Consider the following 26,832-nt stretch of genomic DNA (forward strand, 5'->3'; position numbering starts at 1 on the left):
TGCCCCTCCTTGGAGTACCTGGGTGGTTGTGGTCCTCCCTCCAGGCTTTGGTGGCTCAGCCAGGCAAGGCTCGGAAATGAGCGCTTGGGATGTGTCCCTGGGATCCCGAAAATGGATTTTTGTGGATGCTCTTTGTGTTGTCCCTCATTTGTGTTGTTGCTCATTGGGGTGGGGTTGGTCCAGGTGACCTTTAAATGTTCCCTCCAACCCAAACCACCCTGGATTCTGTGGTTCTGGGGTTCTGGGATCTTTGGGGATGGGGTTCTCTGAGTTCCCGACCTTCCTGTCCCGCCCTGAGCAGCCTTGGGAAGCAGCACTCGAGGATGGAGCTGTGACCAGGCTGGCCGGGGACACAGGGGGTTTGACAGTCAGGGTGACCTTGGCTGGATGCCGCCAAAGCCTCTCAGTCCCCTCTGCAGGACAGGGGGAGGAAATAAAAAGGATTCAGGAGCTGAGAGGAAGGGAGGGAGAGATCCCTCCCTGACCCCATCATGGACACAACAGGCAGAACTTGGGGGGATAATTTGAATTTATTCCCAGCAAAATCAGAGCAGGAAAAGGAGCAGCAGAATGAATCTCGGCAGCACCTCCCCGCCAGCCCTCCCTCCTTCCCGGGCTCTCCCTCCGGCAGTGCAGGGAGGTGGGAATGGGGCTCACGGTCAGCTCAGCCCACCCCGTTCCTGCTGCTGCTGCTCAGGGAGGGTGCCTGGAGTCCTCTCCTCCCTGCCCGGCTCCTTCTTGCCCTCTCCCCTTGTCTGTCTTCCCATTCCCCACGTCCCTGTCCCCCCACCCCATGCCCCTCTCCCCTCTCCCCTTGTCCCTCTCTCCTTCCTCTTCCCATGTCCCGTTTCCACAACTTCCCCTAACTGGGACTGGGACTGGGACTGGGACTGGGACTGGGACTGGGACTGGGACTGGGACTGGGACTGGGACTGGGACTGGGACTGGGACTGAGGCTGGGTCTGGGACTGATACTGGGATTGTGACTGGGACTGGGACTGGGATCCTGCAGCATCCAGCACTGGGACCCCTAATCCTCTTCCCAGTTTTTCCACAACCCTTCCTGAATTTTTCACCTGGGAGTTTGTGGGGATTTTGCACATGCACAGCTCTCATTCCCTCTGAAATTATGGATGGGGATCTACAACCTCTGTTCCAGCCTAACAATTCCTGGTTTATTACCAGGATAAATCAAATGAAACCCTGATGGCTTCCGAATGTTCTCCCTCCTCGCTCCTGTTGTTATTTCCTTGTTTTTTATTAGGAGAGACAAGTTCTGGCTCCGGGAGATTTCCCTGCCAGTAAACAATGCCATTAAAAACAAATCAGGACCTCGTTGTCCACGGATCCAGCAAATTCCTGCGCTGGGCTCCGCGGCTGCCAGCACGGGATGGGGACAGGGCCGGGGGTGGCACATCCAGGTGGTGTCCAACAGCTGCTCCTGCTGCCTTTGGGGCTTTCCCCTGGACTTGTGTCCCTGAATTCCGGCCTGAATGTGTGGGATCAGGAGGTGGCTCAGGATTTGGGGATGTCACTGTCACCCAGGGGGGTTTGGACTCATCCTTGTCCTGATGGTAGAGGGGCTGAGCTCCTCATGTTTTGGGGATCCAGGCTCTTCCCTTGGGGTTAATTCCCTCCTTTCACAAGTCTGATTCACATTTGGGGGATCCAGGCCAGATTCCTCTGCTCCAAAGTGCAGCTGATCCCTGTTTAGGGATATTAAAACTCCTTCCAGCTGGGAGGACTGAGGAGCCCAGGATGCTCTTCCCTCAGCCCCACTCTGTGTTTGGAGTGTCGGGCGCTGGAGGGGACTGGAACACCCGGGAAGGATCCTTGTCCTCTTCCCAGTCTCTGCTGTTATGCCTCTCTGCCTCTCCAGCCTTTGGGATCTGTCTAATCCTTGTCCCCTTCCCGGAGTCTGATGCCTGTTCCCTTTCCTGGCGTTTGATCCCTGCCCTTTCCCTTCTGGACGCCTTCACAAAATTCCCTCCTTCCAGGCCCCATTCCCATCCCCACGAGGGAATTCCCTCCCACAAGGAACCAGGCACAAATTTGGAATATTTAATGTACAGTTTAGCTACCATCTGGGAGCCTCTTTGGAATGTTTTTTCCAGGTCCTGGCAGAGCGTTTTGCAGCCTGGCTGTGAGGGGAGGGCTGGGAATTCTGTGCAGGGAAAAAGGCTCTTCCTGAGCTCCTGAATTTTTTATGGATGCCCCACATGACAAAGTGCTGCTTGTAAATCCATCCATTATCCCTTATTTTCTCATCCATAATTAAGAAGCTGAATCTTGTTCTCAGCCAACAAACAGGGAATTTACAGGGATGCTTCCCCCTGGATCCTCGCAGCCCCTTCCTCCTCAGGCTGCTGCTGGGTGGGGACAGGGCCCCTTTGGGGATGGTTTTCCATGGCTGCAACTGGAGAAATCCCTGCTGGAGGTGGCTGAAGGTGTTCCCAAGGCTCTGCCCTTCTCCCAAATCCTGTTCCCACCATTCCTGGTTTCTGCCTCCAATCTTGGCCTGGGGCTGCTCTCAGACTTTGGTTTTTGTGGATTTTTCCTGCTCCAAGAGCAGCCTGGCTCAGCTCTGTCCCACCAAGGCATCCCAGGGTGCTGCCACATTCCTGTCACTGCTGTGCCATGGGAATGGGAATTGGGCACTCCTCATGTCCCCAAGGCTGGGGTTGGGGTGGGAATTCACGAATGAGCTGGAAGGTGAAAAATTCTGGTGCTCCCATTCCTTATTTAGAGAATGGAAATTTATTTTCCTGATGGAAAAATGCTTTGAGGGGCTTGGGAAGCCCCTTCCCAAGGAGGGATTTGGAGAATGGAATTCCATCTGGCTCAGTGAAAATTTCTGTTGGAATGGCACTTCTGAATTACCCAAATTAAAGCAGCTTCCCAGAACCTCAGCCACGGGTTTCACTGGGAAAATCCAACTGGGCCTGAAATCCCAGTGCTTGGAGCTGTTCCTGGGGATTCAGGGATTTGGGAGAGGTGGGATCCCGTCAGGGTCAGTCACCAATGCCATGAGGTGTTCCCTGGAGGGCTCCTCTCCAGAGTCCTTCATCCCACATTTATTTTGGGATCAGGTTGTTGGGATTTTCCCCGTGGCTGCTTCCCTTCCTCTGGACATTCCCCTGCCTGCCCCAAACCCTGCCAGGGTTATTCCTGCAGATCCTGCTCATGGAAACAGCCCATGATGCTCCTTGTCCCGGAGCAATGATTTGTGGTTGGATGGTGAAATTCCCATCTGGGAACTCAGGAATTACAGCCACTAATTACCCTAAGGAGCAAATCCCCTCAGACATGACCAGTGTCCTCCACGGAATGTGGGGAACCAGGACAAACCTGCAGCTGAGCAGTCCCAGCCCTGGGCTAGGGAAAAATCACTGGGATATTTCCAGGAAAAGGCGAAGGTGGGGTCTCCCCACCTGGTCCTGCTCCACTTTGCTCCTTTCCTGTCATGTTTTCCTGCAGGAGATTGGTGGAAAAAAGGGAATTTGTGCTCTGCAAACTTCCCTGCTGTGCCCGAGGTTTTCCTGCTCTTTGCCAAGTCCCTCCCACCAGCACCGGGAGCCTCCAGGGAAGGACTCAGATCCTGGAGGGAGCCCAGCGGGAATTTCAACCAGGCTGAGGAAAAGGGAGGATGAAGCACACGGAGGAAAAGCCGGGAGCTGCTGCACTTCCACCCCGGCTGGGGAGCCAACAGCTCATCCCTGCAGGGAGCCAGCCCTGCCCTTCCCTTGGGAACAGCTCCACAATCCAACAGGACCGTCCTGGGGGTGTCTGCAGTGGGGAAAGGGGGGAGCAGCTCTGATGGGATCAGCCTGTGTGGAACAGAAATACAGGAGCAGCCTGGAATGCACAGTAGTGAGGGAACAGCCTGGAATGCACAGAAATGTTGGGAGCATCCGGCTGGAGCAGCTTGGATGGTGGAGGAATGGGACAAGAACAGCCTGGATGGAATAGAAATGAGGGAGCATACTGAATGGGACAGGAATGAGACAGGAACGGGACAGGAGCATCCTGGACAGCGCGGAAATGGGGAATCAGCCTGGATGGCACAGAAATACGGGATCAGCCGGGATGGCTCAGCAGTGTGGGATCTGAGCAGGACACACCCTCCGAGCCTGGAGCAGCCCCGGGAGCTGCCCGGGAGGGATCCCAGATTCCAGCGGCTCCAGCTGCTCAGGCACAGCCGTGTCAGGAGCAGCTGCCGGCGCCTCGGGGACCCCGCAGGGAGGAATGAAGGAATTATTTCAAGCGACGGGAATGGCAGTGCGGTTTTGTTGCAGGCACAGAGGGAGCCTGGGGAGCCCCAAATCTGGGCCAGGCTGCAGGAGGGACGAAAATTTAAGGAAAAAGGAATTCTTGGAGAGGGTGGAGAGGCTGAGGGAGGGAAAAATGCGAAGTTGGGAGCAGGAATTCCCCAAATTGGTGACGTGGGAGTTGGTCCCACCCCGTCTTCACCCCAGAGCTCCAAGGAAATCCCAGGGATGTCACTGAGGATTCCAACATTCTGATCCTTCCAGGAATGCAGCTGGGATGAGCCTGATTTCCCTGCCACAGCCCTGCTCCCCCGGTTTCCTGGATGAACCCCTGGATTGTCCTGATCCATGGCTCTGGGCATGCTCCAGGGCTGCTCCCGAGCTCAGGGAGAGCAGGAACCCTGCAGTGTGAAGATGAATCCTTTCAGGAGGCTGGGGAATATTCCTGCCTGGAATAACAATGGAGATGCTGGGAAACACAGGGAGGAGGGGAAGGAAAAGCTTCTGAGGGCTTAAAACTGGAGTCAGGCACAAAGCACGTTAATATGGATGTGTTCAGACACAGCTAGCAAACAGCGATCCAACTCCCAGAAATTCCATGGGCTAATGGATCATCACTGAGCTCCTGGAGTGGAGAAGGCAACAAAACCTCCAGAAACCACCAAAGGGTGGGAGAGGGACCATTAGAAAAATTCCCATCGGGATAGGATTGGGATTGGGGTTGGGATTGGGCTCTTCCCATCCAAACTAACACAAAACAAGGACAAATTTCCTGCTCAAAATTCCCATTAATTGCCTCTAATTGCTGTCCTTGCCGCAGGCTCGGGGGGAGGAGCAGGGAAAATGGACCATGGAAAGTCCTTCACAGTTGGTGATTCCTGGGAATGATGAAGGTCCTTGGAGCCTCCTGTGGGATGGAGGAGCCTCCTGAATGCTGGGAATGAAGGAGGAATAGGGAGAGGTGCTTGGGTGACCCTGAGCAAGAGGAGGCGACTCCCAGAGCATTTCCTGGGTGTTCTCCTGGTCCCTGTGGGAACACAGCTGTGGGAGCTGGGCAGGGAGGAGGTGGCTGGGAATAACTCCTGGGAATGTGCTCTGGCCTGGGCTCCAGCCCTCTCCATGCACAGCTGAGCTCTTCCATTTCCCAAAACCGCACCTGCACTTCAGAAATCCCTTCTCAGAGCAGGTTCTGCTCCTGCTTTTCCTCCTGGAACATTCCCATGGGCTCTTCTTCATTGTCCCAACCCTGGGGCCCTGCTGCCCAGCAGGGATGATCCAGTGCTTCATGCCCTGTGGAGCTCCAAGGGGGATTATCCCTTGGGATGGCAATTCCAGCTTTATTTGATGGATTTGTGGTTGAGGTTGAATTCCCTGAGATCGAGATCAGCCAAACCCCCCAGTCAATCCCACTCTGGATTTTCCCACCTTGTCCATGAAATTTTTGTCTCCATAGGGATTCTTTTTTCATTTTTCCCATCAGGATTTTGGGGGTTTTGGGAGCTAATGGTCAGTTCTCATCCCTGCTCCATCCCTGCTCCAATCCCAGCTCCATCCCTGCTCCCATCCCTTGCTCCCTACTCCATCCCATGGCAGATCCATCCAACACCTATCAGGGGTGGGATGGACCTGCCAGTGCCTTTTCCACTCCTTTCTCTTTTCCTTGGAATGTGCTCCAAGCCAGCATGGGGTTAATTACTGCAAATAAGGGAGCTTCCCTTTTCCCTGGAAAATCCCAGGGCACTCAGCAGAGCTGGGGCTGTGCTGGGGGTTTGAACTTTTATTGTTTCTTTTTCTCCTGAATCCCCAAATAATCCTCACACCTTTTCCTGACCTTTATCATCTGCATTTTTTTGCTGGAAAAGGAACCCCTAATCCTGATGAGGTTTGGAATTGAAATGAAACTCCTCCCATCCCTCTCCATCAGGGCTCAGGACCCTTTTCCAGGCCCCTCAAACCCTCATCTCTCCCTGAGGGCTTCTTAAAATCCCCAGGTCTCTCCCAGGGCTGGAGAAGCGGCAGAGCAGCCCCTCAGTGCCTGGATCCAGGGATGAAGGCACTGCTGACACATTTTGGGATGCACTTGGATGGAAATGGATTTTCTTGTTACAGTTCAGAGCCAGCTGAAGTGGATCAGTAAAGGAAAAGTTGTAATCCCAGAATCCCGGAGCAGTTTGGGTTGGAAGTAGCCTAAAGATCATTGAATTCCCACCCCTGCCATGGGGACACCTCCCACTGTCCCAGGCTGCTCCAAGCCCTGTCCAGCCTGGCCTTGGGCACTGCCAGGGATCCAGGGGCAGCCACAGCTGCTCTGGGCACCCTGTGCCAGGGCCTGCCCATCCTCACAGGGAACAATTCCTGCCCAATCTCCCATCCAGCCCTGCCCTCTGGCAGTGGAAGCCATTCCCTGTGTCCTGTCCCTCCATCCCTTGACCCCAGTCCCTCTCCATGGTTTTTTTCCAGGCTCCCTTCAGGCACTGGAAGGCCTCACTGAGGTCACTCCAAAGCTTCTCCTCTCCAGGCTGAACAATCCCAAAACCTCATGGAGAGGTTTCGAACACCTCTGTCAGCAAAGAGGTTCCACAACATCCCAGAGATCCCTGCACATCCTGGAGATCCCCATTCCAGAGAAGCCCGGGATGCAGCTGAGCACGGCCATGGCACCACTCCCACCCCACCCAGAGCTGTGTGAGGACGTGGTGGGATAAGGGATGAGGAAGAGCTCTGGGCAGGCTTTTCCTGGGACCTGCCCTCCCACTGAGGATGAGGAGGAATGACACAGCCTGGCCATTTCCACAAGACCAGCTTTAATATCAGTCAGGAGAACGAGGAGAAAGCACAGAATCCATGAATGGGGGAAGATGGAAATTCCAAAAACTCCCCCCAAAAATCAAAAAAGAATTGAATGAACCCAACCCCCCCACTGCTCCCAGACTCTCCAGGCACTGCAGCAGAGGAGCAGGCCTGGGATGATCCACGGGGAGCCCCTGTGGCTCCTCTCCAGGGATGCTCACCTTGGGCTGAGCTCGGGATTCAGCCCAGCCTCCCCCGGAGGACGTGACCGGGAGCAGAATCCGAGAGCGGCGCCTTTGGGGTCTCTTTTATTCTAAAACTCTCAGCCTACGGCGGTGGGAATGGAGAATTCTGGGATGCTCCTTCTGGCACTGAAACCCAGGGACTGCAAAGAGGAACAGAGCTGAGAGAGGCAGCTGAGGAATCTTGGGGCCAGGAAAAGCCCTGGCGTGCAGTGCTCAGGATATTTGGGATGCTCCCTTTGGGATTTGCTGCTGCTGCTCAGGCTGGGACAATCCCAAAGTGTCCTGTCCCTCCATCCCGTGTCCCCGGTCCCTCTCCAGCTCTCCTGAAGCCCCTTTAGGCAGTGGAAGGGGCTCTGAGGTTTCTCTTCTCTGAGCTTCCCTTTTCCAGGTGAACATTCCCAGCTCTCCCAGCCTGGGAGCTGCTTCCCAGGTTGGAGCCAAACCCCCCCAAAGGAGGAAAGGACAACAGAAGTCAGGTCCAAGGCGCCTCTCACTTTGGGCAGAGTATATTTAGAATTTATATTTTAATATTATTTTTATATTCTTTTAATGCATAGCGAGTTTTTATTCTTTTTTTTTTTATTTTTTAATAGATTTTTTAAAATAATTTTTTTTCATCTTTTTTTTCCAGTATTTTTTTCCAGTATTATTTTTGTTTCCCATCATTTCCCCCCCCCCCGGTGCAAACCTGAGCTGGGTCCCTGTTTTCCCTGTGCAGTTTTCCTTCCTGGGGATGGGCACTGTGGTGGGGAGGGGTCAGCAGGCGATTTCCTCCAGTGTCCCCAGCGGGGCCTGCAGGGGCACGGTCACAGTGTGGCTCAGGCTCTCCGAGTGGTTTGGCACTGGATCACAGGTGCTCTGCCATGGAAAAGCAGGGACTGCGTTATCCCAGAGCTGCTGGATGCTCCCTGGCCCTCCCACCCTGCAGGGACTGGAACAGTTCACGCCTCAGACACTGACACAGCTCTGCTCATTGGAACAGGAACGGGAGAAAGGAGCCACAGGAACCTCCTTGGAGAGCTCCGGGCTGGAAGTCAAAGTGCTGGGATTGGAGAAAGGGAAACCCATCCTTCCATCACTTCAAACAAACAAAGCTGAGGGAGGGGAATGAATCCACAAGAAACGCAGCAGAGACTCTTCCCTGGCTGGGTTTGGGGTTCATGCCAGGAGTTCATGCCTCGAACACTGCTACAAAGTTTAGCTCATTAAAACAAAAACTGGATAAAGAAGCCAAAGAAGCCTCCCTGAAGATGCCTGACTGGGACTTTTGACTGTAAGTTTAAGCACCAAGTTAAATAGAGGGAAAATCCATTCTTTAATCATCTCAGGACCAGGAAAAAACAAGCAAGGCTGAGGGAGAGGAATGCACCCACAAGAAAGTTGAACACAGCAGGGACCGTTCCGTGGCTGGGTTTGGGGTGGGGCAGACCTGAGCCTGCAGGAGCCAGGGTTACCCCCCAAATGAGGGGGGAGGAGGTTTGGGGTGTCAGAGGCAGTGAACACCCATCCTCCCTTATAGAAACTGGAACCCCCAGTCCTGGGAAGGCCCCGAACTGTTCAGTGACAACAGCTGAGGGGGTCCTAATCCAGCACAGACCCCCAGGGTAATTCCTGCAGCCTTGCAGGGCTTCATGTCATGCACCAAACCCGGAGGCTGTTGTGAGAGACAAAGGCAAACCCCACCCCGCAGGCACTGAGCTGTGTGAACCCATTGTTCTGGGCCTCCGGGGGCCTTCACCACCCCGAGCAGCTGCCGAGGATCGATGGAGCACTGCTGGCACCCAAGGGTGGTGACACTGTCCTTATCCTGTCTCTGTCACTCTCTTGCTGTTCCCCTCACCTATTTTCCATTTCTCCCACTTGCTTTTTCTCTCTTTTCTCTCTCTCTCATATTTACCATCCCACAAACCCCCCCAGACTGTTGTCACTGGCATCCTGTCCCGTTTGCACCTTAACTGGGGCAGAGGCATGTTTAATTATGATTTTAATAACTGGATCCTGACACATGTGGGAAGAGCCCCAGCATTCCCAGGGAATTCTCCCTTCTCTCCTTACCACGTTCTCGTCATGGCTCCCGTCCTCTTCCTCTTTTCCAAGAAGGTCCAATAATTTTTCCTTGATCAGCTGCAAGAAGAGGGAGCTGGGGTTGAGGTGGGAAGAGGCTGCAGTGGGATGGGGAGCACTGGGATGTGCTGGGTTTGGGAGTGCATTCCAAAGGGCTGGGAGGAGGAGGATGCTCCAAGGGCTGTGCCATGGAAACGCTGGGAGAGCTGGGGATGCTCACCTGGAGAGAGCTCAGAGCCCTTCCAGGGCCTAAAGGGGCTCCAGGAGAGCTGGAGAGGGACTGGGGACAAGGGATGGAGGGACAGGACACAGGGAGTGGCTTCCACTGCCAGAGGGCAGGGCTGGATGGGAGATTGGGCAAGAATTGTTCCCTGGGAGGGTGGGCAGGCCCTGGCACAGGGTGCCCAGAGCAGCTGTGGCTGCCCCTGGATCCCTGGCAGTGCCCAAGGCCAGGCTGGACAGGGCTTGGAGCAGCCTGGGACAGTGGGAGGTGTCCCTGCCATGGCAGGAGCTGGCACTGGATGATTGTTAAGGTCCCTTCCACACAAACCATTCCAAGATTCTCTTAAGAGGAATAAAACCCACAAAAAATCCATTTTTGGGACACTTTTGGGGTTCAGGGAAAGCTCCCAGCTCGGTGAGCTCCATTTCCCTTCCCAGAGCCCTCATTTTCCTGCTGCCGCAGGATTTGGCTTCCAGGGAAATCCCACAAAACTTGGGAAGTGTTTTACTGGAAAACTTCCACTGGGAGAAAAGAGGAAAAAAAAACCAACAAGGAGAAAGCTGAAATCCTGAAATCCCCCAAAACTGGATCAGCTCCTGAGGAATGCGGATCCTGGCTGGTGCAGGGAACTGTGGTGGGAATTTGTGACCACGAGGACAGAGCTCAGCAGAGGATCACAAAAAAGCCTCTTTATGGTCAATACTTCCCCCAAATTTGGCCAATCCATGAAAAAAAATGGTATCTGGTTGCTGTCATTCCCAGAATCTCTAAGTATTTTGGCTGGAAACTCAAATTTTGGAGGTGCTGACCCCCCTCTTTGTGGAACTCCAAGCAGAGGGGAAAAACTGCATTTTTTAAAAATTTCGAGGTATTTTATTCCTTTTTTTTTCCTGGCTGGTGAGGGTTAAATATCTGGGAATGTGAAGATTCCCCTGCTGGGGCATCCCCAGGGAGCTTCTCTGAGAGGACAAAATGGATTTTAAGCTCAAATAAGAAAAAAAAAAAAGAGCACCGAACCCCCTACATTTGACAAATTTTATCAGCAGATGTCAAAGAAAGGAGGAAAGCAGAGAGGAAAATCCCAAATTTGTGAGGTTTCATATGGCCTACTTAAGAAAAATCCCCAAGAAATCCAGGAAAAGGCAAATTTAATGAAATATTTAGGTATCCAGGCCAAGCTCTAAATTCAGGCTCAGTTTTTGTGGCTCTCTGAGCTTTAGGCCTGGAATTTTTCCATAATTTTTATTCCTGGTTAGTGGCACCAATGCTGAAGCTGTCCAGGAGGGATTGGGATGGGGAGAATTGTCTGAAAACATAAAAATATAAAGTCAGCATCCCAAAAACATGAAAATGAGAGGACTTGAAGTGAGTTCAGAGCTGGGACTGTGGGATTCCCTTCCCTGGATTGGGACACATACAATCCATAGCCATGGACAGCTCTCACATCCCATGGGACTAAAACTCCCTGTTCCCACCCTGAGATGGGGCTGTGGCAGAGCTGGATGAGGCAGATTGGAAATACAGGATTTTGTGGTGGCTCTGGGATCCCCAGGGAACAGAAAATCCTGGGATGAGGGGCACCAGGATGGGAAATTCTGGGATGATGGGCTCCAGGATGGGAAATCCAGGGATAACGGGCACCAGGGTGGGAAATCCTGGACTGAGGGGCTCCAGGATGGGAAATCCCAGGCTGAGGGCTGGGGGGCCCTTACCTCGTACAGGTAATCGAAGAGCTCGAGGATGGTGAGGATGCTGGCCCCGATGAACAGCCCCATCTGGCCACCAATGTCACCTGCAGGGGACAGCACCGTGAGCTCTGCCGGGCCCTGTCCCGGGAGCTGCCATCCTCAAATTTGAGAAAGACTCCCCCCGGAGCATCGGCATCGGCAGCATCCCGGGAACAGGCCCTGCCCCCTAAATGGTTTTCCTGCTAATGGAGCCTGGGGCACTCCAGGCTGCATCCCAGGAATCCCAGTGCCAGTCTGGGGAAGGTGCTGGGAAGAGTGAAGTTCCCTGGAGCCAAGGAAAAACCCCAACCTGGCAAAAAGTGGGAAGGGAGGTGCCCTGGGATTTTTGGGAAGCATCTCCTGGCTTCTGCTTGAGTGCCCCAGGGTGGAGGAGGAACTTGAGGACATTCCCAGGAATCAGCTGGGAATGGAGCTGGGATGCTCAGGGAAGGCAAATCCCATGGGTTTTGCTGGAGAACAGCCCTGAGCAAAGGCACCCATGGGTGAGGGGGAGAGGGGGCTTTTTCCAGGGGTGTCCATGAGACACGGAGCAAGGAAAGAAGGAAAAAGTTTGGGAGCAAAGTGAGAATCCAGAATGATCCCAGGGGGTGTTCTGGATTCACACCATGGGGAATCACCAGGAGGCTTTGAGCCTGGGAAAAAGTTCCTGGGATCAGGCTCTTCCTGAAGCTCCAGAGCCTTGGGATGAGGGTGCTATGAGGTACAAATGGAGTTTGGGTCAGAGAGGCTCCAGCAGCCTCCTCTTCCTCCCTGGAATTCCTGGAAAAGCCCCAGGAGGTGCAGAAGAGCTCCTGAGGGGCCATTTGGCAGGGCCACCCGGGGGGGGGTGACATGGGGACACCTCTGTGCCCCAGGGGTGTCCCAGCTCCAGCCTCCCAAGGTGCTGAGCACTCCCAGTATTCCAGAGGGATCCAGGGATTTGGGGTGGCTCAGGGAGGCTGCAGGGCTGGGGAGAGCTAACCCTCACCCCAAACCCAGAGGGGCCAACCCCAAATCTGCAGCTGGGACCCCAATGCTGGAGCTGATTTGGGGCTGAGCAGCTCAGGGTCTCCTGCAGCTCTTCCATGAGGCATCCAAAGCCAAGGGCCCAGGCATGGCTGGAAAAGGTGGATTTGGAGCAGGGAAGAGGTGATGAAGAGGTGGTTTTGGGATGTCTCCCAGAGCCTGCACCACAGAGAGCACCCAGCACCCACCCAACCCCAAATCTCCAAAAATGAGGAGCTGGAAGCAGGAAGGGATGGAGCAGCTCCAGAACCTTCCATGGATCTCCTCCACCCCCTGCTGCAAAGGATGGATTTGGAGTAGGGAAGAGGTGATGGGAGATGGTTTTGGGATGTCCTCCACCACACACTCTCCAGGGGGCACTAAGGGGAGCAGAATCTCCCAAAACTGGGGTGCTGGGAGCAGCCAGGGATAGAGCAGAACCTTCCATGGGGTCTCCTCCTCCTCCATGAAGCAGCTGAAGGCCAAGAGCTCAAGCCTGGCTGGAAAACATGGATTTGGAGCAGGAAGAGGTGATGGGGAGGTGGTTTTGGGATGCCCTCCACACTGTGCATCACAGAGGGCACCCAGTGCCCACCCAGCCCCCAAATATCCAAAAAAAAGGGAGCAGGCAGGGATGGAGCAGCTCCAGAACCTTCCATGAACACACGGAGTATCCATGGGGACAATCCTGGGATGCTGTGGTGGGGGGAGGAAAGTAGAGATGGGCTTGCTGGGGGTTTTGAGGCTGTGGGCCCCTCCCAGCCTCTCTCTGTCCCTCCCAGACCAGTAGAGAGCCCAAACTGGGTCCCAGTCCTCCCTTACCAAGTAAGGCTGCCACTTCATAGGCTTTCTTCTGCTCAATGGTCTCGTAGTTGAGTGCTTCAAAAAAAATGTCCAGCACGAGAATATTCTCTCTGTGGAAACAGGAAAAACATCAGCCCAGGAGCCACCAGTGGCTCAATCCTCAGGATAAGGGAAAAACTGGATTTTGGGGCTTTATTCCTCTTTGTCTGGATTGTTCCTCTCTCTGGGCTCCTCAGAACCCACAGAACTCGGAGCTGGTGCAGAGCAGGAGAACCCTGAGGGCTCTGGAAGCCTTTGGAGCAGCTGGGAAAGGTTTCCCCAGAATTCCTCAGGATCCTGATCTCACTTTGCTGGGAACTCTTTTCTTGGTTGCTAATTCCTGATTGTGAGGGTGGGCAGGCCCTGGCACAGGGTGCCCAGAGCAGCTGTGGCTGCCCCTGCATCCCTGGCAGTGCCCAAGGCCAGGCTGGACAGGGCTTGGAGCAGCCTGGGACAGTGGAAGGTGCCCCTGCCATGGCAGGGGTGACACTGGATGGGTTTAAGGTCCTTCCAACCCAAACCATTCCAGGATTCTGTGATTCTGTGGAGCAGAATCTAAAGGATCTGGAACAATTCTCACTTCCCACACATGGCAATCACATGCCCAGAGCTGGGAAAATGCCACGGCCTGAGGACTCAGTCCGGAGACACAAACCTGCAACAGGACCAGCAACACTGGGATATTTTGCAGTTTTTTTGGTGGGACTGGAGGATTCTCATGAGGACAATCCTTGCGAAGGAACTCAGGTTGTTCTACTGAGAAGAAATCAACCTCGTCCCTTCCAGGATTTCCCTCTGCTCTTCCCTGGAGGACATCCCTGCGCTGGGGATGGATTGGCCAGGACTGGGCATTTTCCAGACATTTCCCTCCCCAAACCCAAAGGAGTCCAGGTCCTCCCCCACTCACGAGATGTATTTTTCCGACTTGTTGAACTTCTTCTCCAGGTACTTGGCCGAGGTCTTGCTGGGGATTTTGACCATGGAGAGCTCCTTGTTGTACCTGGTGAGGTTACAGGGGGTCCTGCAGATGCAGTAATTGCTGTCCTTCTCTGCCAGGAGACCTGCGGGGGCAGGCATGGAGCAGGGTGGGATCTCATGGAGCAGGGACATGGAGCATGGCGGGGGCAGAGATTGTCCCTCCCAGAAAGGGGCCAAGGGGCCATCCTGGACATTGCTCTCCCAGTTCATCCCAGTTCTCACCACCTTGGAGAGGCTTCTTGCCGGAGGCCACACTCTGTCATCAACAACAGCTTGGAGAACTCATGGCTGAGTCTCCTCAGTCCAGACTGGAATGTGTCCCTCCATCACAAACCCAGCCCCAGAGGGGCTCCTGGGGCTTCCCCAGTCCCGAGGCTTTCTGTGCTCATGGAGCCCTTTGCCCCATGGAGAACCAGGAGAAACTTCATCCCAGGGTGCACCCAGCACTTCCCAGCAACCTGTGGCTGACCCCAGCCCCTCTCCAGGCTGCAGATTCCCTGTTCCTGCCAGCCAGGAGTGTCCAGGCTGCTGGAATTCCCCTGGATCCAGGGATCCCCCGGTACTCACTGAGCGCGGGCTCGGCGCATTCCTTGTACTGCTCCGGGGTGCAGAAGGGAGCATCCCCTGCAGAGACAGGACAAAGCCATCACAGGGGGACACCGGGCTCTCCATGGGCACCCAGGGACCTCCCCGCAGCCAGGTGACCCCAGCTGTCCCCACCTCTGCCTGCCACAGGGCCCTTTCCTGCAGCAGCTGCTGGGAACAGCCCCCAGGGTGGCACTGGAGCTAAAAAAGGTGGGATTTGATAATCCCAGAGGTCTTTTCCAACCCTAATCAGACCCAGGTCTCTCTTCCATGGATTGCCCCTATTTCACAGGGAATCAGGAACATCCTGAGCTGGGAGGGACCCCCAGGATCATTCAGTCCCACCCCTGGCCCTGCCCAGACCCCCCAACAACCCCACCCTGTGCACCCCTGGCAGCGCTGTCCAAACTCTCCTGGAGCTCTGGCAGTCTTGTGGCCGGGACCATTCCCTGGGGAGCCTGGGCAGTGCCAGCACCCTCTGGGGGAAGAACCTTTCCCTGAGATCCATCCCAACCCCCCTGTGACACAACCCCAGGCCATTCCCTGGGTCCTGTCCCTGTCACAGGGGGCAGAGATTGGAACTGCTCCTTTTGTGCCCCTCCTGAGGACACTGAGCTCACCGAGCTCTGCCCTTAGCTGAACATTCCAAGTGCCCTCAGCTGCTCCTTGTGTGGCCCCTCCAGACCCTTCCCCATCCTCATGACCCCGTTTGGACCCTCTTGAGTTCTTTAATGTCTTTTTAATTTTGTGATACCCAAAACTGCCCCAGAACTCTGGGTGAGGCTGCCCCAGCCCAGAGCAGGGCTGGACAATCTGTCCCTCCCCCTCTGCTGTCCCTGATCCCCCAGGACAGGGATGGCCCTGCTGGCTCCAGGGTGCTGCTGCCTCAGATCCAGCCTTTCCCAAAAGCCACGGGCACCTTCACCCCTCAGGTACCCCCTGTCCCTCCAGCCCAGCCCCAGGTGTCCCCTGGTGTCCCTGACCTGTGCCCTGTTCCTCCAGTGCCCCTGCTGTCCCCCCACTGTCCCCAGCTGTCCCCCGGTGTCCCCCGGTGTCCCCAGGTGTTCCCTGCTGTCCCCAGGGGCCCTGACCTGGCATGTGCACCATCCTGCAGTTGCAGTTCTCCACGATGTAGCGAGTCTCGCAGTCGATCCTGCAGGCCGTGACGCTGTACACCGGGAAAAAGGCCAGGCCCAGCTCCGGGGAGCGGCACTCGCCCCACGGCGGGGGCAGGTACGTCAGCTGGGGACAGGGACAGGGACAGGGCTGTCAGCTGGGGACAGGGACATCAGCTGGGGACAGGGACATCAGCTGAGGACAGGTATGTCAGCTGTGGGACAGGGACAGGGACAGGGCTGTCAGCTGGGGACAGGGACATCAGCTGGGGACAGGGACATCAGCTGAGGACAGGTATGTCAGCTGTGGGACAGGGACAGGGCTGTCAGCTGGGGACAGGGACATCAGCTGGGGACAGGGACATCAGCTGAGGACAGGTACGTCAGCTGGGGACAGGGACAGGGACAGGGCTGTCAGCTGGGGACAGGGACATCAGCTGGGGACAGGGACATCAGCTGAGGACAGGTACGTCAGCTGGGGACAGGGACAGGGACAGGGCTGTCAGCTGGGGACAGGGACATCAGCTGGGGACAGGGACATCAGCTGAGGACAGGTATGTCAGCTGTGGGACAGGGATGGGTACATTAGATGGGGACAGGGACATGAGCTGCAGGACAGGAACAGCGCCAGAGAGAGGGCCAGGGCAGGGCAGGACATCCCCCCTGATACAGGAGCTGCTCCTGTTGGGGGGCAGCCACTGCAGCCCCTCAAGGCAATCCCCCCCTGCCAGGAGCTCCCTGATTCCTGGGATAACTCCCTGGGACAAGCTGCCCCTAAGGAGTTCTCCCCCTGCCATGGGAGCAACACTCCCAGGGGACAATGAACGTCCTGGAGGTGACACTCCTAGGTGACAATGAATGTCCTGGAGGTGGCACTCCTAGGTGACAATGAACTTCTCGAGAGTGGGAGCAGCTGTGGAAGGATCAGCTGGAATTTCTGCCTGGCAGACTCCACTTTACAAACTGGAAAAGCTCCACCAGACTTTCCCCAAGCAGGACAATCTGCACATTCCCTGGAAACATGTGGAGTTTTCTCCCAGCTGCTGCTCCCAGCCTGGCACAGGAACCCCTGGGGTTAAATCCGGAGGAATCCATCCCTAAGGGCTCCCATGAATTCCTTCCTGGCCAAATCAGGGCTGAAACCTCAGGAAAAGCCTTTCCATCCAAAGCCTTGATCCCTTGGAACTGCTGAACTCATTTCAGACTTGGATTCCTGCTCTCCTGGAGCTGCTGGAATGCTGGGACAGGCACCCCAAGGAGCCAGGAGCAGCATGGATGGAGCAATCCCAGCCCTCAGCCATGGAAAGAATTAATGGGAGAGACTTAATTGGGTTTGATCTCGCTCCCTGCAGCCCCTCCACATCCTCCTCCTCCCAAGGAGGGAATCCCTTTCCTTTCTTCCAGATTATGCCAGTTCTGGGTTGGTGGAGGGGTCCGGGGCTGGATCAGCCCCAGGATGTGGAGCTGCTCCCTCCATCCTCCCCTGCTGCCTCCAAAGTGGGAACAAACCACATGGAAGCAGCAGGAAAAGCAGGAAAAAGGCAACGGGATCATCCCTGTCCTCGGATCCCGCAGGAATTGTGTTCCCTGGCAGCCTCCCAAGGGTTCCTCCTCCTGCTCCTGCCTAGAGAAACCCAGCTCCAGCCTCTAATTGAGGGTGACAAACTCCCAGCCTGGCTCTTTGCAGTTGTTAATAATTAATTAATGAATTAAATGCTTTTCCAACCCTCCTGATCCCAGCTTTCCACAGGATTATCGGGATCAGTTCCCAGCTGGCAGGTGCTAAAAGGGGAAGGAAAAAATTGATTTGACTCGTTGGAAGCTGGATGGATCCTGCTTGTTCCAAATGCCAGGAAAAGAGCTTGGAAAACCTGGAGGGAGGAGATCCCAGGGCCAGGGGAGGATCAGCTCCTGCCACAGCCTTTCCCTGGCCACATTCCTGCCTTTCCACACTGCTCCTGGCATGGAGCCTCCCAGGAGCTGCCAGCATCTGCCTGCAGCCACAGAGGTCACTCCTGCAATTAACTGGAAGTGCTGTCCCTGGTTTTCCTGCCTGTTTCATTTTCTCAAACAGGGAAATGTGGTGGAGATGATCCCAGCAGAGGTTGGGGCAGCTTCATAAAATCCTGGAATATCCTGAGCTGGAAGGGAGCCCCAGGATCATCCAGCCCAGCTCCTGTCCCTGCCCAGACCCCCCCCCCCCGTGCACCCCTGGCAGTGCTGTGCAAACACTCCTGGAGCTCTGGCAGCCTTGGGGCCGGGACCATTCCCTGGGGAGCCGGGGCAGTGCCAGCACCTCTGGGGGAAGAACCTTTCCCTGCCCCATTTTCCTCTGGCTCTGGGATGGATCCTGCACCGATTCCTGCCCAGACCCTCTCACACGGCTGATGGCACCAAACTCCAGCAATCCCAGGGAAGGATCCAACCCTTCCCTGAACATCCCCACCCAGGCTGGGCTCCCAACGAAACCAGAACTGGAACCCTCTGCTCCTGATGAGACCTCCAATAGCAGCAACTTCATGGAATTTCCATCCCAGGCAGCTCCAGCCCTTGAGAAATGCTGAAAAACCCAGAGCAGCCAGAGCTGGCTCCCAGTTAATGGCGCTGGAATTGTCTGTGTGCATCTCCAGCTCCTTTCCCATCCTGGCATTTCCTTCCTGAGGAATTGGTTTTAAGGGATGAATTTGACCCTTCCGGCCCCTGGGAGCTTCCCTGGAGCAGAGCTCGGGGATGCTATGGAGCCCACAAGTGTCCAGGGAAAAATGGGATTTTGGAGCTCCAGGATCCTTCTTCGCAAATCCAACAGGAACAGCAGCACTGAAACCTCCTGCAGATCCATAAGAAGTTCAGGGCAGCCCCTCTGGATCATCCCAGGTTTGCTCCCACTCCTGCACCCCCTGGATGACCTGCGCCTGTGGCTCAGGTGCAAAATCGGCCTTAAATTCCCAATAATGTGGAATTATGGAATTATAAAGGCTGGAAAAGCCCTCTGAGATTGAGTCCAGCTGTTCCCTCTAGCCCCATGTCCCCAAATGTCACATCCACATGGATGAAATCCCTCAAGGATAGGGATTCCCCATTGCCCTGCTCCAAGAAACTCTGCCGGTCCTTCTTCTCATTCCCTGGCACAACCAGAGGAAACCAGACCATTCCCCCTCATTCTCCCAGAAAATTCTGACTGGATTTGTCAGACTCAATTCCCAAACTCTGGCAAGGTGCCCACTTTAGGGGGCTGGGGAGAATTGGACTCTGAAATTTTCCTGTCTTCATTTTTCCACCTTTTTATAAAATCCTCTTTCCCACAGGGTACAGAAGGAGCAGGAAATCCAAACTATTCCCTCATCCTTGGATCCAATGGCTCTTCCTGACCTCCCTTCCCAATCTCTGCCTCATCTCCACCCCTTCCTTCCAAACCCATTTTCCTTTGCATCCATTCCCAATTCCCTCCCAACCCTGTTATCCAACCAAAACCCCTCTCCTGCCCTACAAATTCAAAGTTTTCTTCCCTTTCCTCCTTCCAACTGCTCCTGTGCCATGAAGGTTCTGTGGGATTGCTTTTATGAGATCTCTTTGTTGAATTAATTCAGAAATTAAAGATAAATTGGAGGGAATCCGCTGGGAGAGTTTGTGGGATTGAGAGGAACAAAGAAATCAGGGGGTGAGCCTTTTTCCAGGAGGAGTCAGACCATGGATGGGAGAAAATGGTCAGAGCGAGGGTTGGGAAACGTAAATCCATGGAATTATGGAATGGTTTGGGTTGGGAGGGACATTAAAGCTCATCCAATTCTGACCACAGGGACACCTCCCACTATTCCAGGGTGCTCCAAGCCCTGTCCAGCCTGGCCTTGGACACTTCCAGGGATCCAGGGGCAGCCACAGCTGCTCTGGGAAATCCATTACAGGGCCTGCCCACCCTCACAGGCAGGAATTCCCCCCCAGTATCCTGCCCTCTGGCAGTGGGAGGGACAGGGACAGGGCAGGGATGGATGGGATATTGGGAAGGAGTACACATTCCCTGAACACACATTCCCCATGTCCTGACACCCTAGCCCTTGTAAAATGACACCTCAAACATGGGAAATGTTCTTTAAATCCTCCTAATTCCCAAATCCAGTGCTTCCACCCTGACTGGGAATCATAGTTTCCTCACCATCACTGCCAGCCCTGAATCCCATTTTCCTGCCTCTCTAATCTCACTCTGGAACTGCAGTTCTGTAGTTCTGCTCTCTATCCCATAAAACCTTTGGAGGGGATGAGTCTCCAGAGCCCCATCAAACGATGTTGTTCCAGCTCGGAACTTTCGCTGAAGCCTCTGTAATTTTTATGACCAGCTTGGCAAGAATTGCCTTTTTCCAGGTGCTTTCCATCTTCCCTGAATGTCCTGTGCAGCTCTGTTGGGAAGTCTGATCCCATTCCTGATGGAAGAGGTGATGCTGGGATGCTGCAAAAGCCAGTCTGGAAAAGGGCAAGGAAGGAGGAGTTTCTCTTTCTCCATGGGATCAGCCCTTAAAAATATGTATTTTAGTTTGTCCATCCAAGCCTTGATGCCATGGTCAGGGAAAAGGGGAATAGTGCAGGGACAGTGCAGCTTCCCAAGGCCTGGAGGGGGAGATTCCAACACCAGGCTCCCCAAAAGTTTCAGGAAAGGGGAAAATGGAAGGGGATCCATTCAAAGCCGGGAGTGGTGGGAGCTGAAGGGCAATTCCCCATTCCAAGGGGGTCCTGGCCTCCCTTGGGATCCCTCTGGAGGTGATGAACCCTTCCCTGTGCCAGCTCCTGCCCAGCTCCCGTTCATGAGCACACAAACCTCCTTCACCCACTCAGGAATTGCCATGTAAATGCTCCTGGACATCCTGGAGCATCCCTGAGGGAGGCACAGGAACCACAGCTGGGATGGGACCGTGGGGTTCATCCCATGGGAAATGGGGTGAAAGCCCCAAGACAGCAGCTCCAGGCTCCCACATCCATGGGGACCACTCCAGCTCCTTTCCCTCTGCACTCAGGCGTGGAGAGGGATCCAGGCAGGATTTTCCATCCACACCCTCCTGTTTTCATTCCAATCATCCATCGTGTGCTGGCTCCTGCTTCCCTGAGGGAGCTCAGGGATTGTTCCAGTCTGAGATTTCATGGAATCCTGGAATGGTTTGGGTTGGAAAGACCTTAAAGCCCACCCAGTGCCACCCCTGCCATGGCAGGGACACCTCCCACTGTCCCAGGCTGCTCCCAGCCCTGTCCAACCTGGCCTTGGGCACTGCCAGGGATCCAGGGGCAGCCACAGCTGCTCTGGGCACCCTGTGCCAGGGCCTGCCCACCCTCCCAGGGAACAATTCCTGCCCAATCTCCCATCCAGCCCTGCCCTCTGGCAGTGGAAGCCATTCCCTGTGTCCTATCTCTCCACCCCTCAGACATATTCCCTCTCCATTTTTCCTGTAGCTTCAGGTCCTGGAAGGTCACACTTTGGTCCCCCCGCAGTGTTTCCCCCAGGATGAACAATCCCTTTTTTTTTTTTTTTTTAACCAGGAAACATCTCCCTTTCCCATGCATCCAGAAGCAGCTTGGCCTCTTTAAGCCACCCACCACATTTTATGGACAAACCTCCTGCTGGAATTGCTTTCTCTGGAGTTTTTGTTGCTGACTCAGCATTTCCAACCCTGACACTGCCAGGTCCCTCCCAGGATGCTCCTGGGGTCACTCCTGCTTTAACTCCCAAAGTGGGAAATGCATCCCAAAAGTGTGTCCTTGCAGGAACCATGGGGCTCAGCCACTGCAGGAGGAGGAGCAAAGCTGATTTAATTCCCATTTTTCCAGCCTGAGAGCTCATTGTGAAGGGAGATTTAATGAGATCCCAACCACAGAGCCAGAGCTGGCTCTGGACAGGGGGATTTTGGGGAGCTCTGCATGGAAAGCCAGGATTTATCCCCTAGTTCCAAGATGTGAATCCTCACTGGTGCCGAGCAGCTGCAGCCATGGGAAGGCAGAAAATCAGGGAGCAAAGTCCAGGGAAAGGACTTTCCAGAGTGGGATGGGGAAAGAAGGGAGGGATTTGAGCAGGGCTGCAGGGTTTGATTCCAGAGCCAGGAATGAACCCACACACCCCAAATTCTGTCCCGCAGAGGATCCACAGCTCCCACCATCCCAAATCTTCCCCACTCTGCACTTTATCCCTGGAAAAAGAGCTTTTAACTCCCTGAGGCTGCTCGGAGCTGGGAAACCAGCTCCACTTTATTCCTGGTTTTTGTCTTCTGGCTGCAAAATCATTTCTTTTATGGTCCAGGATGCAAAACTCTGGGTTCAGGACCCCAACAACTTCCTGGGCTCAGTCCCTGGGGGATTTTCCTGGAGCTGTTCCACCTTTGGCTCTGGTTTACTAAAGGAGCAGCACAGAGAGATTTAGTTGGAAAAACCAGACTAAATCAGGGATTGGGATAAAAGCTGCACATTGGGAAGGTGGGGGAAGCCCAGAAGGTCCCTGAAGGATAATTAATTAGAGGAAGATATTAATGGCTGTAATTAGGTTAAAAATTACTTTCTGGGAAGAGGGATTGGGGTAGGAGCTGAATACTGGTGGGAAAAGGCTTTGGAGCCCTCAGATGATTTTAAACCAGTCAGACAATCCAAAGAATGAGCCCTTCCCTCTCCCAGAGCAGGACTCTGCTAAAACCCCTGGAAACGGGGACACCTTGGAGCTGAGAGTCCCTAAATCTGTTCGTCTGTCCTCTACATCTCCCACGTGGAAGGGGGGATTTGGGGAGGGATGTTTTCCCCTCTCTCTCAGCTGGATAATGTTCTCCTGGTTGGAATTCTCATTTTTCAATGGAAATATTGGACTAGGCAGTGCTGGCAATGGGGTGGGGAAGGATTCCAGCAGCTCTGGCAAAGCCCTGGAATTTGCACCAATTTAACCCAAAGTCCTTGAGATCCTCTCTGCAGGCTCCAGCTCCCAGTCCTGCTCCAAATCTTGTCCAGAATGGGATTTTTAGGGAAGAGAGATCTTTCAATCACTGCTGGAGCTGCCAGGTGGGTCTGACTTGAGGAGCTGTTCCCAAAATCTTTGAGCATCAGGCACCACACGATGCCCTGTCCAGCCCTTTCCATCCCTGTCCATCCATCTCTGCCCGTCCATCCATCATCCATCCATCCATCCATCATCCATCCGTCCATCCATCCATCCCTCCCTCCATCCATCCATGTGGATGTGTCACTGCTGGGATACAAGGAAATGATGATTCCCAGGTATCCCAGCAGAGTTTGTCACAAATCACATGTATCTTTTGGTTCTCCATCAGGAAACGCTGTCTGCCTGCCTCTTTTATATCCCTGGAATGTGTTCTTCCTGGTAAAACCCCATCGGGCTGGGCAGGACCCAGCACTCGGGACTGCCATGGCTCCAACCATGGAAGAGCAGAGCAGGGAAGTCACCAGGGATGAAATCCCTCCTGCAGATGGAATCACTGTGGGGCTCCAGGCAACTGTGGGAATGCAGGACTGTGAGAATGCAGGACTGTGGGAATGCATGGGAGATAATCTGGAAAAGCAGACCTCATCCCGAGAAATTTGAAGCAAGGCATCAAAAACCTGTTAATGATGGAGCTGGATCTCAAGGGGCATCAATTACAGAGGAGGAAGCCCTGGAGGGATCCTGGGGTAGAACAAGAATTTGGGACTTACCCTTTGCTCCTGGGTGGCCACAAAGGTCTGGAATCCAGGGGCCACCCCAAATCCCAGCTCCTGGACAAAGGGAGGCTCAGACTGGCTGTGGATCTGCACTTTGACACCGGCCTCGAACGTCGTCTCCTCTGGAAGAGAAGGGGGAGGTGAAGGAGCTCAAGAACAGCTGGAATGTTCCCACCTGGATGATCTCATCCCTGGCAACTGAGGGAGGAAATCCAGCAGCAGGATCTGCTGGGAGCAGACCACTCCTGGGCCTCATCCCAGATCACCTCCCATCGGCACCAGGAGCATCCCCGTCTCCTGATCCCAGCTCCCCCTCCCTGGAACCGCTGCTCCAGCCTGCTCTGAACTTCCAAGGAAGAGAAAGGAGGGGACCCTCTCTTTCCAACTGGAATTTGGTTCCATGACACTCTGGTGACATTCCCACATCACCAAAACAAACCAACTCCTCTTCCTTCCCCAACCTGAGCCATTCCCAGTCTCCAGGAGGGCTCCAATGCTGAGGATTCATGGATTCATGGATGTCCCTCTGCTGTCCCATTCCTGACACAGCCCGAGGCCACTTGGGAATGTTGGTCATGAAATGACATAAAAGATGTCCTAAATTTCAAGGGATTTGGGGTTTGTCAGCTGCTTCAACCTGGAAAAGCCTTTTGGGCTCAGAGCCTGGGGTGATGGGAGGTTTCCACATCCCAAATCCATGTGGAGTAACTCGAGGTCAGTCCCTCTTTTCCACTAAAACAAGTGGACAAAAGTCATGAAGTAGCTTTGGAAGCAGAACTGATGAGATCAGATCAGCCCCATGGGCTCCTGTCCCTGCACACCTGGGCGTTCCTGCTGCTCCCACATCCCAACAAACCCGAGATTCCAGCTGGGAATAAGGATTGACAGAGCAATGAGGCACAGTTTGACCTAAACATGGAATATTCCTGGATCTGGATCCACGTTGGTGGCCAGCAGTGCCACCTCCACATCCCAGGAGTTTCTGTTGGAGGATGAATCATTCATCAGCTTCCCACTATTCTGTAGGATTTTCCCACTAATTCATTGTGCATTTCAATTCCTAACAGCACTGGGACAACCTCAGGAGCAGGAAAACCCAAGCATTCCTAACTCTGGAGCTGCTTCTCCAGGGTGTGCACAAAAAGGGTTGGGAGGACACGGGGAGGGCACAAGGAGACAATGAGGGGATGAGGTTTTGTGGATCTCAGGAATTCAGGATTTAACTCTGCTGGCAAAGGGATCTGCTGCTTCTCCCAAGAGGATTTTCCTCACAGGATCACAGAATCTTGGAATGGTTTGGGTTGGAAGGGACCCTAAAGCCCACCCAGTGCCACCCCAGCCATGGGCAGGGACACCTTCCACTGTCCCAGGCTGCTCCAAGCCCTGTCCAGCCTGGCCTTGGGCACTGCCAGGGATCAGGGCCTGCCCACCCTCCCACCCAGGAATTCCTTTCCAAAATCCCGCCTGAACAGACCCTGCTCACCCAGGAGCTGCCAAGGCAAAGCCAGACCCCACAAGTGGGGATGGGTTTAGGTTGGGATTTACCAGGATAAACAGGATAAGCGGGAGCATCCCAGGGCTCGGATCCCCTCCCTTCCAGCCCCTCCAAGGCATCCCCTCCCAGCTCAGCAAAACCATGGCCAAGAGCTAATGCAGGAGTCTGGAATTCTGGAAACCCCAGGCCAGAGTCCTGGGAAAACCCCAGCCCCAAACCACACATTCCCACAATTTTTCGGGAACAAACCCCTGCCAGCTCTTCCCAAGTGCCTTTGATGATGGAGAAAATCCCAATCCAATCCCATCCCATCTCCACAGCCCCACAGCATCCCAGGGTCTGCCCCAGCTGCCCAAATCCCTGACCAGGCCAGGCTCAAACCCTTCCCAAGCTCCCCCCATCCCCTCCAGCTGCAATTCCCATCCCATTATTCCTGCTCCTGCCTATCCCACCCGCCCCCACAGCTCTGCTGGGTGTTGATCCCCTTCCAGCACTCCGGAGGAGATTCCATCTGCTTCCCTCAGTAATTCCCTGACACCTCAGATGAAAAAACTCCTATTTAGTTTAATTTGTTGGGCAACAGGAATTTTCCCAAAATACTTTCCATCCAAAACTCCTCTGCCCATTTCTGCATCAGCTCCAATTCCATGGATTTCCCATGCCCAGGGGCCATGTCCAGGTCTGTCCATGGGTGAATCCCTCTCCATCCATACCAAGATCCAGCCTGCAGGTATCCAAATTAATCTCAAAAACAGCAGGATTGGGAATTTTAAATGTGAAATCCTGGAATGGTGCTCACAGGGAGGGAGGGAAAGGTGCTCACAGGAAGGGAGAAAGGCCACACCATGGAAAAACCTTAGGGATTAAACCCCACAATTGTGGAATTCCATCAGTGATGATAACCAGGAAAACAAAAGAAACAGGATTTTTTTAGAGGAGCTGCCAACCCCAGGCAATGCCTGCCATTTCCCCAGGCAGTTTCTACTGCACAGGGGTGAAACCAAAACCATGGAATTGGCTTGGAAAATTGTCCCTTCTCCTAAAAAATCTATTCCTTCCAAGATTCCTGTTTGCTGCTAGGAGAGGGAACTTAAAAGCCCAGCTTGGATGGAAATGCCTGGATCAGAACTCATTAACTGCATCCTAGATATTCGACAGCCATGCTGGGATTCAGGAGCTTTAGTGGGGATTAAATATTTCCTGGGACTGTGGGAAAAGGGAGGGCCCAGCAGCACCAAAAATCTGGGTTTGGAGTCATTCATTTCTGAAAGAATTTTCCCTGGACACAGCAAATCCCAAAGGGCTCCATGACAACCCCTGGTACGGGACAGGGCTTTAAATGTCCCAGAGAAAAATCCCAGCCACGATTTTATTCATATTTCCAATTTTAGGATTTTTTGACAATTTGACAATTTTTTTCCAATTTTACATTTTTTCCCCAATTTTAGCATCATTTGGAATGGCTTTTTCTGGGAATTTCTCCTGGAGTTCTGGGGCTGAGCCACTGCTCTTCCCTTCCCACTTTTTATAAACACTTATCACCAAGGGGGAAAGTAATCCTGGAATCCTTGGATTTGCTCAGGAAACTAAAATGAATCCCAATCTCTTGGGATTTGGGTTGCACATCCCAGTTTTTAACCTCATTTGGGATGTTGGGAACACTTCCTGTGTCCCCAGCCCCACTCTCAGGGCTTGAAAACTCACTTTATAACCCATTCCAGGTTGGGAATAATAAAAAATTCCTTGGAAACTGCATTTTTCCATACAGTAAATCCATTCCTGCACTCAGCAGGGTCTCCCAATGAATCCTGAGCCCATTT

General features: G+C 54.0%; 1 protein-coding gene across 2 annotated transcripts in view; it reads right to left on the reverse strand.

The window, feature by feature from the left end:
* Positions 1-7,052: 7,052 nt before the first annotated feature.
* Positions 7,053-26,832, reverse strand: part of LOC134553931 (acid-sensing ion channel 2) — a 401,966-nt gene continuing 382,186 nt past the window's right edge. For both annotated transcript variants that reach the window (XM_063404097.1, XM_063404098.1), the window contains exons 3-11: positions 23,512-23,639; positions 15,820-15,970; positions 14,711-14,767; positions 14,073-14,226; positions 13,145-13,236; positions 11,303-11,382; positions 9,359-9,427; positions 7,992-8,161; positions 7,053-7,443 (exon numbers count right to left, since the gene is read on the reverse strand). In XM_063404097.1, coding sequence (XP_063260167.1) covers positions 8,060-8,161; positions 9,359-9,427; positions 11,303-11,382; positions 13,145-13,236; positions 14,073-14,226; positions 14,711-14,767; positions 15,820-15,970; positions 23,512-23,639 — 833 coding nt within the window. In that variant the 3' untranslated portion in view covers positions 7,053-7,443; positions 7,992-8,059. The remainder of the gene's footprint in view (positions 7,444-7,991; positions 8,162-9,358; positions 9,428-11,302; positions 11,383-13,144; positions 13,237-14,072; positions 14,227-14,710; positions 14,768-15,819; positions 15,971-23,511; positions 23,640-26,832) is intronic.

The sequence above is a fragment of the Prinia subflava genome, chromosome 8, assembly GCF_021018805.1.
Source record: "Prinia subflava isolate CZ2003 ecotype Zambia chromosome 8, Cam_Psub_1.2, whole genome shotgun sequence".
NCBI classification, from domain to species: Eukaryota; Metazoa; Chordata; class Aves; order Passeriformes; family Cisticolidae; genus Prinia; species Prinia subflava.